General features: G+C 46.6%; 1 protein-coding gene across 1 annotated transcript; it reads right to left on the reverse strand.

The window, feature by feature from the left end:
• Window positions 1-5,334: 5,334 nt before the first annotated feature.
• On the reverse strand, window positions 5,335-7,455 carry LOC107125791 (oocyte zinc finger protein XlCOF6-like). The gene has a single exon (XM_015429253.1). It carries the CDS (start codon window positions 7,453-7,455, stop codon window positions 5,335-5,337), a length of 2,121 nt encoding a protein of 706 aa, XP_015284739.1.
• Between the last annotated feature and the right edge of the window lie 3,693 nt (window positions 7,456-11,148).

The raw sequence follows: 11,148 nt of genomic DNA on the forward strand, positions 1-11,148 counted from the left end.
CAAGTAGATAAATAGGTACCACTTCGGTGGGAAGGTAACAGCGTTCCGTGCACCTTGGTGTTTAGTCATGCCGGCCACATGACCACGGAAACGTCTTCGGACAGCGCTGGCTCTTCGGCTTTGAAACGGAGATGAGCACCGCAACCCTAGAGTCGGACTCGACTGGCTTTTGAGCAAGGGAACCTTTACCTTTAAGGGGGGGAGCTTCTAGCATTACTGGGGTTAATCAAGGAAGTCAACCCTGCAAGGTAGACCACTTGGAGAATGAGTTTCCACAAACAATTAAACAGGAATGTGGTCACTTAAGGTCTAAGGTACTGGAATAGGATTCAAGCACTTGAAACACGGAACACCCAAATATAATCAAAGGATATTCATTAAAGTGTGCAAGATAATTTCAAAAAAACACAGTAGTCAGAACTAAAACAAAAAGAACTACAGTTAACGACTAGCTACATATTTAGTCAGTAATACATAGTTACAAGATGGTACCTTTCTGGGCTGAGAGTAGCTCATCTCATGGTAGCTTGTGTCTAGCTATAAACAATGAGCAGTAAAACTACGCTTGTTAAGGCCGGAGTTCTGAGTGTTATGTTGACCACTGAAGTTATGTTGACCTGAACCTGCTAACAACACATGGCTCAGGAGGAGGCCTAGTTTATGAAGCGACTGAGGGGAAATCAGCACTCTAACACATCCCTTGATGTAGTCTGAATCACAGCAACAATGGAAGGAGTGTGAGATGACTTGGCGCCAAGTCCTGGTAATTAAAAAGGTTTGTCTCTGTATCTGAAATGTTATTCAATGGTCACAAGGTCAATTTGCTAACTCTTCACTATCATCAGCCAGTTGATTTCCATTTGGTCTGTGGATCTCCTGACAAAAATATGTAATCTCTCCTTAAAATCAGCCTCCATTCCTGAGGACTGGAAGGTAGCTAATGTCACTCCCATCTTTAAAAAGGGTTCCAAAGGAGATCTGGGAAATTACAGGCCAGTCAGTCTGACGTCGATACCGGGTAAATTGGTGGAAACCATTATTAAGGAAAGAATTAGTAGGCACATAGATGAACAAAACCTATTGAGGCAGACTCAACATGGGTTCTGTAAGGGAAGATCTTGTCTCACTAACCTGTTAATGTTCTTTGAGGGGGTGAACAAACATGTGGACAAGGGGGATCCAATAGATATTGTTTACCTTGACTTCCAGAAAGCTTTTGATAAAGTTCCTCATCAAAGGCTCAGAAATCATGGGATAAAAGGACAAGTCCTTTTATGGATCAAAAACTGGCTAATTAATAGAAAACAGAGAGTGAGTATAAATGGGCAGTTCTCCCAGTGGAGGGGGGTAAGCAGTGGGGTACCACAGGGATCAGTACTTGGTCCACTGCTTTTTAACTTGTTCATTAATGATTTGGAGTTGGGAGTAAGCAGTGAAGTGGCTAAATTTGCGGATGATACGAAGTTGTTCAGGGTGGTGAAAACCAGTGAGGATTGTGAGGCACTCCAAAGGGATCTGTCAAAGATGGGCAAGTGGGCGTCAACATGGCAAATGGGGTTCAATGTGGCCAAGTGCAAGGTGATGCACATTGGAGCCAAAAATCCTAAATATAAATACACATTGATGGGGTCTGAACTGGCAGAGACTGAGCAAGAGAGAGATCTTGGAGTTGTAGTGGATAACTCACTGAAAATGTCGAGACAGTGTGTGACTGCAATAAAGAAGGCCAATGCTATGCTGGGGATTATTAGGAAGGGTATTGAAAACAGATCAGCCAATATAATAATGCCCCTATATAAATCAATGGTGAGACCTCATTTGGAATACTGTGTGCAGTTCTGGGCACCACACCTTAAAAAGGATATTATAGCTTTGGAAAAAGTGCAGAAAAGGGCAACTCGAATGATAAAAGGGTTGGAACACTTTCCCTATGAGGAAAGGTTAAAGCGCTTAGGGCTCTTTAGCTTGGAGAAAAGACGACTGAGGGGTGACATGATCGAGGTTTATAAGATTATGCATGGGAAAGAGCAGGTAGAGAAAGAGGTACTTTTCTCCCTTTCTCACAATACAAGAACCCGTGGGCACTCCATGAAATTGCTGAGCGGTCGGGTTAGAACGGATAAAAGGAAGTACTTCTTCACCCAAAGAGTGATTAACACATGGAATTCACTGCCACAGGAAGTGGTGGGTGCTACAAGCATGGACGGCTTCAAAAGGGAATTAGATAAGCATATGGAGCAGAGGTCCATCAGTGGCTATTAGCCACAAGGTATAGCTAGGGGCTCTGGGGCAAGTGATGCTCTGTCTTCTTGGTGCTTGGGGGGGGTCAACAGTGGGAGGGCTTCTAATGTCCTGGCCCCACTGGTGGACCTCCTGATGGCACTGGTATTTCTGGCCACTGTGGGATACAGAGTGTTGGACTGGATGGGCCTTTGGCCTGATCCAACATTGGCATCTCTTATGTTCTTAACAAGAAATCAGAATCATAGAATCACAGAGTTGGAAAGGGTCATACAGGCCATCAACCCCACTGCTCAACGCAGGATCAGCCTAGAGCATCCCTGACCAGTGTTTGTCCAGCCGCTGCTTAAAGACTGCCAGTGAGCTCCCTAGGCAGCTGATTCCACTGTTGCACAACTCTGACTTTCAAAAAGTTTTCCCTAGTATCTAGCTGGTATCTTCCCTCCATTAATTTAACCCCATGATTACAAATCCTATCCTTTGGTGCCAACAGGAACAGCTCCCTGCCCTCCTCTAAGTGACAGCCCTTCAACTACTTAAGAGAGCAATCATGTCCTCCCTGAACCTCCTCTTCCCAGACTTCCCAAGTCCCTCAGCCTTTCGTTGTAGGGCTTGGTCTTCAGCCCCCCCCCCCAATCATCCTCTCGCCGCTCTCCTCTGCAACTGCTCCATTCTGTCCATATCCTTTTTGAAGTGAGGCCTCCAGAACTGCACACAATACTCCAGGTGCAGCCTGATCAATGCAGTCTACAGTGGGACTGTGACATCTTGTGATTTAGATGTTATCCCTCTGCTGATCGCATTAGCCTTTTTTGTCACTGCATCACACTGGCTGCTCATATTTAACCTACCGTCCATCCGCACCCCAGAAGTGTACCCCCCATCCCATATGCGTGTTCCTCATTTTTGTTTCCCAGATGTAGAACTCGGCACTTATCCTTGTTAAACTGCATCTTATTCACATCCACCCAATTTTCCAGTGTATTCAGATCTTGTTGAATTCTATCTCTATCTTTTGTTGTGTTCGCTGCCCCTCCTAATTTGGTGTTATCTGCAAATTTAATGAGTAATTCCTCCATGCCCTGATCCAGATGATTTATAAAAATACTGAAAAGTACCGAGTCCTGTGGCGTTTCACTGGACACCTCCCTCCATTCAGATGAAATGCCATTGACAACTACTCTTTGAGTGCGGTTCTCCAATCAGTTCCCTGTTCACCTAACTACCCTAGAGTCCAGTCCACGGGCCTCTGGTTTACCCATCAGAACATCATGGGGAACCCTGTCAAAAACTTTACTGGAATACAGGTAAACAACATCAACAGCATTCCCTCAATCTACAGGTCCAATTTCTTGACAAGTGGTTTGGTGTTGATGAATCACAGTTGGTGGAAGAAAAGGGATGATTTAGGAGTTCATGGACAGGTGGCTGATGAATCTGTGGAGGGTTCATGATTTTTGTGGTGGATTGAGCTAGTCTTGAGGGCAGTGGCTCCAGTTCCTTGGATATATTTTATGTATATGTTGTTTTTATTTTATTAAGAAGCATCAACAAATAATAATAACAAAATAAATTGCGTAACCAACATTTGAACCACAGACAGAGTAAAAAACAACCAAAAACCTTAAAGAACATTTTTTGATTACATAAGAATGAACAGCCATCGAAAACGCTCAGGAGTTTTCTATGCACCACAATCATGTAAGTATACTAAGCACAATAAAGAAATATTTGTAACTGCTGCAATGAAACCTATTTGCTATAAGAGACCCAAACAACCCTGTGAACCAGATTTAAGATCGGAAACGTATCCAAGAAAGGTAAGAAGCGTTAGCTGGAAGTACATTCTTAACCGTCATATACTGAATTAACCAGAACCAAATGGATTCAAAGCATGAGGGCGCAGAGGATGAATCCTTATTTGTGATTTTCGCTAGAATAAATTGGTCCCAAATTTTATTGTGCCAAGCCGGGAGAGTGGTAGATTTCCAAACCGATGCTACGGTTGTTCTTGCCGCAGCAAGTAAACTCGAGATGAGCTCTTTAAGAGCTGCTGTTCCAAATATAGGATCCATAAGATTAAGAAGAGCCAATTCACGACTGATGGGCAGTCCTGAATTAATCTGACTGATAACATCACACCAAAAAGGATATATCTTAGGACATTCCCACCAGCAATGATAGTATGAGCCTATGAGGCCAAAAAGTTTCCAGCATAAGGAGCTGTTGGAGAGTTTCATTTTTGTTAACTGTTCCGGAATATAATACTAGCGAGAGGTTAATTTGAAGAACTGAAGTCGGATGTTGTATGCATATGTTTCAGGGGAACCTCTCTAAATGGGGAAGAAACCCTGCTTCAAACGCAAAAATGCTTCCGGGGTTGTAGACAAAAAGGTTGCTGATTGAGTATAGTGACAAAGTGTATTTTCAGAAAGAGAAAAGTACTACATCTGCTGAGGAGCAAGGGGGGGGAGGAGATGGACAGAAAAAGGTTCTCTACGATGGGAGGCAGACTGAAGGTGGATTACAGATAGAGAGTTGCTACAGTCAACAAAATGGGACATTGACACTGTTCCCCAGCTGCCAGTGAAAAGATGCCAGAAATCACAGGTACCAATGTGATGCTGTACAGAAGGATAAGGTTCCTGAAGTTGACGTTAGCAAATTTTACCAGATTTGGGGTCCAAATTACCCCCAACGTAAGGTTTTTGCGTCTAAAATTCTAAATAATATTGTTAATTGGGTTTGCCTATGTCCTTTCAAAAGTTTATATCTCTTGTACCTGGCATTACATTTTTATAGCACATATGGCCAAGCCAGACAAAGTGAAATTTATGTCATATCCCTGTAACAATTGAGTTCGACATCCCTCCCTGGGCTAAGAATTTAAATGGCTTTTCCTTTTGTGGGTTCTTCGATGCTGTTAAAGATGGCCTGAATCTCTTCCCACACTCTGAGCATTCAAATGGCTTCTCACCTTTGTAGGTTCTCAGATGTTTTTGAAGATGGCTATTATGACTGAATCTCTTCCCACATTCTAAGCACCGAAAATGCTTCTCTTCTGTGTGGGTTCTCAGATGTTTATGAAGATTGCTATTCTGACTGAAACTCTACCCACACGCAAAAGTATTCAGAAGGCTTCTCTCCTGTGTGGGTTCTCAGATGTCTATGAAGACTGCTATTCTGACTGAATTTCTTCCCACACTCTGAGCACTCAAAAGGCTTCTCCTTTGTATGGGTCCTTTGATGTCTTTGAAGAGCGCTATTGTAACTGAATCTCTTCCCACACTCTGAGCATTCAAAAGGCTTCTCCCCTGTGTGGGTTCTTAGATGATTTTGAAGATAGCCACTGTTGCTGAATCTCTTCCCACACTCTGAGCACTCAAAAGGCTTCTCCCCTGTGTGGGTTCTCAGATGACTTTGAAGATTGCTACTCCAACTGAATCTCTTCCCACACTCTGAGCACTCAAAAGGCTTCTCCCCCGTGTGGGTTCTCAGATGACTTTGAAGATGGCCACTGTTGCTGAATCTCTTCCCACACTCTGAGCACTCAAAAGGCTTCTCCCCTGTGTGGGTTCTCAGATGTCTTTGAAGATGGCCACTGTTGGTGAATCTCTTTCCACATTCTGAGCATACAAAAGGCTTCTCCCCTGTGTGGGTTCTCAGATGTTCTTGAAGAGTGCTACTCTGACTGAATCTCTTCCCACACTCTGAGCATCCAAAAGGCTTCTCCCCTGTGTGGGTTCTTTGATGTCTTTGAAGATGGCCAATGTTGCTGAATCTCATCCCACACTCTGAGCATTCAAAAGGCTTCTCCCCTGTGTGGGTTCTTAGATGTTTTTGAAGACTGCTACTCCTACTGAATCTCTTCCCACACTCTGAGCACTCAAAAGGCTTCTTCCCTGTGTGGGTTGTTTGATGATTTTGAAGATGACTACTCTTGCTAAATCTCCTCCCACACACTGAGCATTCAAAAGGCTTCTCTCCTGTGTGGGTTCTCAGATGTTCTTGAAAGCTGCTACTCCGACTGAATCTCTTTCCACACTGTGAGCACTCAAAAGGCTTCTCCCCTGTGTGGGTTGTTTGATGATTTTGAAGATGGCCACTCTTGCTGAATCTCCTCCCACACTCTGAGCATTTAAAAGGCTTCTCCCCTGTGTGGGTTCTTAGATGTTCTTGAAGATGGCTATTTTGACTGAATCTCTTCCCACACTCTGAGCAGTCAAAAGGCTTCTCCCCTGTGTGGGTTCTTAGATGAGTTTGAAGATAGCCACTGTTGCTGAATCTCTTCCCACACTCTGAGCATTCAAAAGGCTTCTCCCCTGTGTGGGTTCTCAGATGTTCTTGAAGATGGCTATTTTGACTGAATCTCTTCCCACACTCTGAGCAGTCAAAAGGCTTCTCCCCTTTGTGGGTTCTTAGATGAGTTTGAAGAGTGCCATTGTGACTGAATCTCTTCCCACACTCTGAGCACTCAAAAGGCTTCTCCCCTGTGTGGGTTCTTAGATGAGTTTGAAGATTGCCACTCTTACTGAATCTCCTCCCACACTCTGAGCACTCAAAAGGCTTCTCCCCTGTGTGTTTTTTTAGATGACTCTGTAGATGGCCACTTTTGCTGAATCTCTTCCCACACTCTGAGTATTCAAAACGTTTCCCTCTCGAGTGGGTTATTTGATGCTGTTTAAGAAGGAAGGTATGACTGAATTTCTTTCCACACTCTGAGCATTGAAAGGGTTTCTCCCCTGAGTGGATTCGTTGGTGCACAAAAAGCTGTGATCTGTATCTGAAGTTTTTTCCACACCGAAAGCATTTACATGCCTTTATTATCTTGTGTTTTGAATAATGTATATTACCCTTTCTTCCATCCACGAACACCATTCCACTCTCCGAACAGATAAAGGGCTTCTCTCCTGAATGAATTCTTTGCTGTTGAAGAAGGTCTGATTTCTCTGAGCTCTTGTCACAGTCTGAGCAGCTATAAGGTTTCTCTCCTGTATGTGTTCTTAAATGTCTAAGGAACTCTGTTCTGCAAATCGTGGTCTTTCCACACTTCAGGCTTTGATGGGTCTTCTTTCCACTGTGCATTCCAAAATGGACATTATATTGCGTTTGATCAGAGAAGTTCATTCCACACTCCAAGCATTTGTATGTTTCCTCCAACATGTGAACTACTTCTTGAAAATTCTCCCCTAGGGAAGGACTGGAGTTATCCATCTTCTTCACCCTGCGGCAGACTTTCTGCCACTTAGGCCTGTGTTGAATCCTGACGTTCCTTCCCACATCTTCATCCTTGACTTCATCTGGAGATAGATGATGCAGTTCCTCATCCTCTTCATTCCTCTGATCATCCCCTGCTGAAATAGAGGGGGGGGGATAGACATCCTGTTAGAATTCACGCAAGGAGCTCTGATCTGCACCTGAACTTTCAGCCACACTCCAAATATTTCATATATTGCTGTTCAATATTTTGATTCCTGCATCATCCCAATGGCAGCAATTCACACCTTTGGCACCTGTGAAAGATCCTTACCCAGAAAAGCCAGGCTCCCATAGATCTCCAGCATGACTTCCCTGTAGAGAGCTTTTTGGCTCAGATCCAGCAGGCCCCATTCAGCCACAGTGAAATAAATGGCCACCTCCTCAAAGGAAAATGGAGACTGAAAGAAAAAGCAGATTCCCTCGTCAGCGATCATGGCCAGGCAGAGACTACACTCTTGATGGGGGGTATTTCATCAGGGTGCAGAATGTAGAGCTTGGTATGTGTAAAAGCAGTGCTGTTCAGAGCCTCTCTGCCTCAGAAAGCAGGAGCGAAAGTGTCCCTGAGAAAGGAGTGAGGGCCCTGGCTATCCCCCGTTCATCCGCCATACCTGGACCAAAGGTCGAGCAGCCATTTCCACTTCTCTGCAAAGAAAACGGCTTGTTAACGTCTCTTCACTGCCTGCAAGGGAGACAAAATTGGAAGGAGGAATTTTAGCCTCCAATTCCTATTTTGTTTGTTTCTCTCAATGCTGCTTATGCATCCCCGTTCCCATGAACCTCAGGAGGTTACAAAAGCTGCCAACACATTTCAGACTTCTGTGAGACTTGGAATATGCCCTGGAGCTCTAATGGTTGCAGCATCCCTGCTGGATCAGACCAAAAGCCCAGGCATGACCTTCTCCCGCCTGCTGGGCCTTGTTACCCATCCTGGAGTCTGGAATGGCAGAGGAAAGAGTCGCCTGGAAATCACGTGGTACGATACGTTGCCATCACATCCGGCCCTAATCCAAGCCTTACTCCTTCAGGGTGCTCCTGCCGCCGAAGCTCACAGGCATTGAGTGTGCTGGTCTAGTGTGGGAAGCCAGGGAGAGTTTGGCTATCTGGGTGGTGTACTGTCTGCCCAACGCACCGGCTGCTAGCCTGCCATCCCTGATGGAGGCTGTGTCAAGCTCGGCATTGTAGCACCCTAGACTGATAGTCTTGGGCGACTTCAATGTCTATGCGGATTATGCAGCCTCCACACAGGTGGCAGACCTAGTGTCGTCCATGGCGGCACTGGGACTCTCCCAACATGTAACGGATCCCACTCACTGGGCTGGGCACACGCTTGATTTGATCTTCGTGGCAGGGGTTACAGTGGACCGAATCACTGCTACGGCAGTGCCATGTTTCGGACCACCATGTCCTGAAGGCCCATCTGAAGGTGCCTCCCCAACCCTGTTTGGGAGGTGAGCGTACTTTAGCTCGCCCGCGGAGCCAAATGGACCCTATGTGGCTTCAGATGGCTCTGCGGGATCCGATGCCTCCGGGCGGTTCGTTGGATGAGCTTGTAAAGGATTGGCACAGCCGACTTTCTGCAGCCGTTGACAAGATCGCTCCCCAACGCCCTCTGTGCCCTCGCTCTAGGCTAGCTCCCTGGTTTACCCAGGAGCCGCGGCTGATGAAGAGAAGGCTAAGACAGCTAGAGAGACAGTGGCGGCGCTCTCACAACGAAGCTGCAAGAACATCCTACAGGTCATTTATGAGATCCTATGAGATGGCAATCAAAGCTGTGCAGAGAGAGTTTTACGCGGCTACGGTTGTGTCTGCAAGCTCACGCCCAGCCCAATTATTTAGAACTATTTGGTATCTGACAGTCCTGCCACAGGGCAGGTCAAATGTTAGGGAATTGGACATTGGCTGCAAAGCTTTTGCGAGTTATTTCACAGATAAGGTCTTGTTGCTTGGCCGTGATCTCCCTGCCACAATTGAGACAGTGAGTGAACTTGAGGCTCCATGCATGTCTTCTAGTCCGGTTTTGGATTACTTCAGCCCACTCAGTCTAGAGGAAGTCGACAGATTGCTCTCGACCCTTGATCTGTGTCCTTCAGGGCTCATTAAAGCTGGCCATGAGGGGTTTTGAGGTGCTTTTAGGGAGATTATTAATGTCCCTCTTCAAGGGACTGTTCCCTGGGGCATTCAAGGATGTGATGGTCCTTTTAAAAATCCACCTCTGGACCCAGCCGAATCGGCAAACTACTGGCTGGTTTCCAATTTGCCCTATTTGGGCAAATGAATTGAGAGGGCGGTGGTGTTACAGTTGCAGGGCTTTATGGATGATACTTCCATGTTAGATCCCTTCCAGTCCGGCTTTCGCCCAGGCCATGGGATGGAGACAGCACTGGTCGCTCTCACGGACGACCTCCGGAGACATCTGGATCGGGGCGGATCAGCCGTGCTGTTGTTTTTGGACCTGTCAGCGGCATTCCACATGGTCGACCATCAGTTACTGATTCACCGCCTCGCTGACACTGGGATTCAGGGGCTTGCCTTGCAATGGCTCGCCTCCTTTCTCCAAGGTTGGGGACAAAGGGTGGCTCTCGGGGATCACCTGTCCCAAAGGCACCCGCTTGTTTGTGGGGTGCCCCAAGGGGCAGTGTTCTCCCCGATGTTATTTAACATCTGCATGCGCCTGCTTGCCCAGATTGCTAGGAGGCATGGGCTGGGATGTCACCAATATGCAGATGACACCAAGCTATATCTGTTGTTGGGCAGTCAGTCCGACTCTAGACCGGAAGATCTAGACCTGGTGCTACAAGCTGTGGCTGGCTGGCCTAGACTGAGCCAACTGAAATGGAATCTGATGAAGACGAAGACGGAGGTCCTGTGCCTGAGCCAGAGCAGACCAGGGCTAGGGATCCCACTACCAGCCTTTGACGGGGCACCGTTGGTGCCAGCACCGCGGGTTAGGAGCTTGGGAGCATGCCTGGATGCCTCCTTAACAATGGAGACGCGAGTAGCAGCCATTGGTAAGGCAGCCTTTTACCATCTTTGGCTGATTAGGCAGTTGGTTCTCTTCCTCGAATGCAATGATCTGGCAACAGTGATCCACGCAATGGTCACCTCGAGACTGGACTACTGTAATGCTCTCTACATGGGGCTGCCCTTGGCGCAAATCCAGAAGCTGCAGCTGGTGCAAAATGCCGCAGCCAGGCTGTTGATGGGTCTCCCTTTGCGTGAACATATCCAGCCTGTGCTGAAGGCATTACACTGGCTGCTGATAGCATACCGAATTCACTTCAAGGTGCTGATTTTAACCTTTGAAGCCCTGTATGGTCTGGGGCCTACTTACCTGAGGGACCGCCTTTCCCTACATGTTCCCCAGAGAGCACTACAGTCGGGGCTTCAAAATTGTTTGGCCCTCCCTGGACCTAAAGATGCCAGGCCTTCCACCAGGGCCAGGGCCTTCTCAGTAGCGGCTCTGTACTGGTGGAATGAGCTCCCGGAAGGAATCAGGGCCCTGCAGGATCTCTTAAGTGTTCCGCAGGGCCTGCAAAACAGAGCTCTTCCACCAGGCCTTCGATTAGGAGCCACTCCAACAACTGAACTGTGGCAAGGACCTTATACTACTACTAGTAACCTGTGACAGCCTTTATAAATGGTCGGATA

The sequence above is a fragment of the Gekko japonicus genome, unplaced genomic scaffold (genome assembly GCF_001447785.1).
Source record: "Gekko japonicus isolate JY-2015 unplaced genomic scaffold, Gekko_japonicus_V1.1 scaffold3644, whole genome shotgun sequence".
Classification (NCBI taxonomy): Eukaryota; Metazoa; Chordata; class Lepidosauria; order Squamata; family Gekkonidae; genus Gekko; species Gekko japonicus.

Coding starts and splice junctions, on each gene's coding strand:
- LOC107125791 (XM_015429253.1), bottom strand. CDS start 7,455: ATGGATAACTCCAGTCCTTCCCTAGGGGAGAATTTTCAAGAAGTAGTT.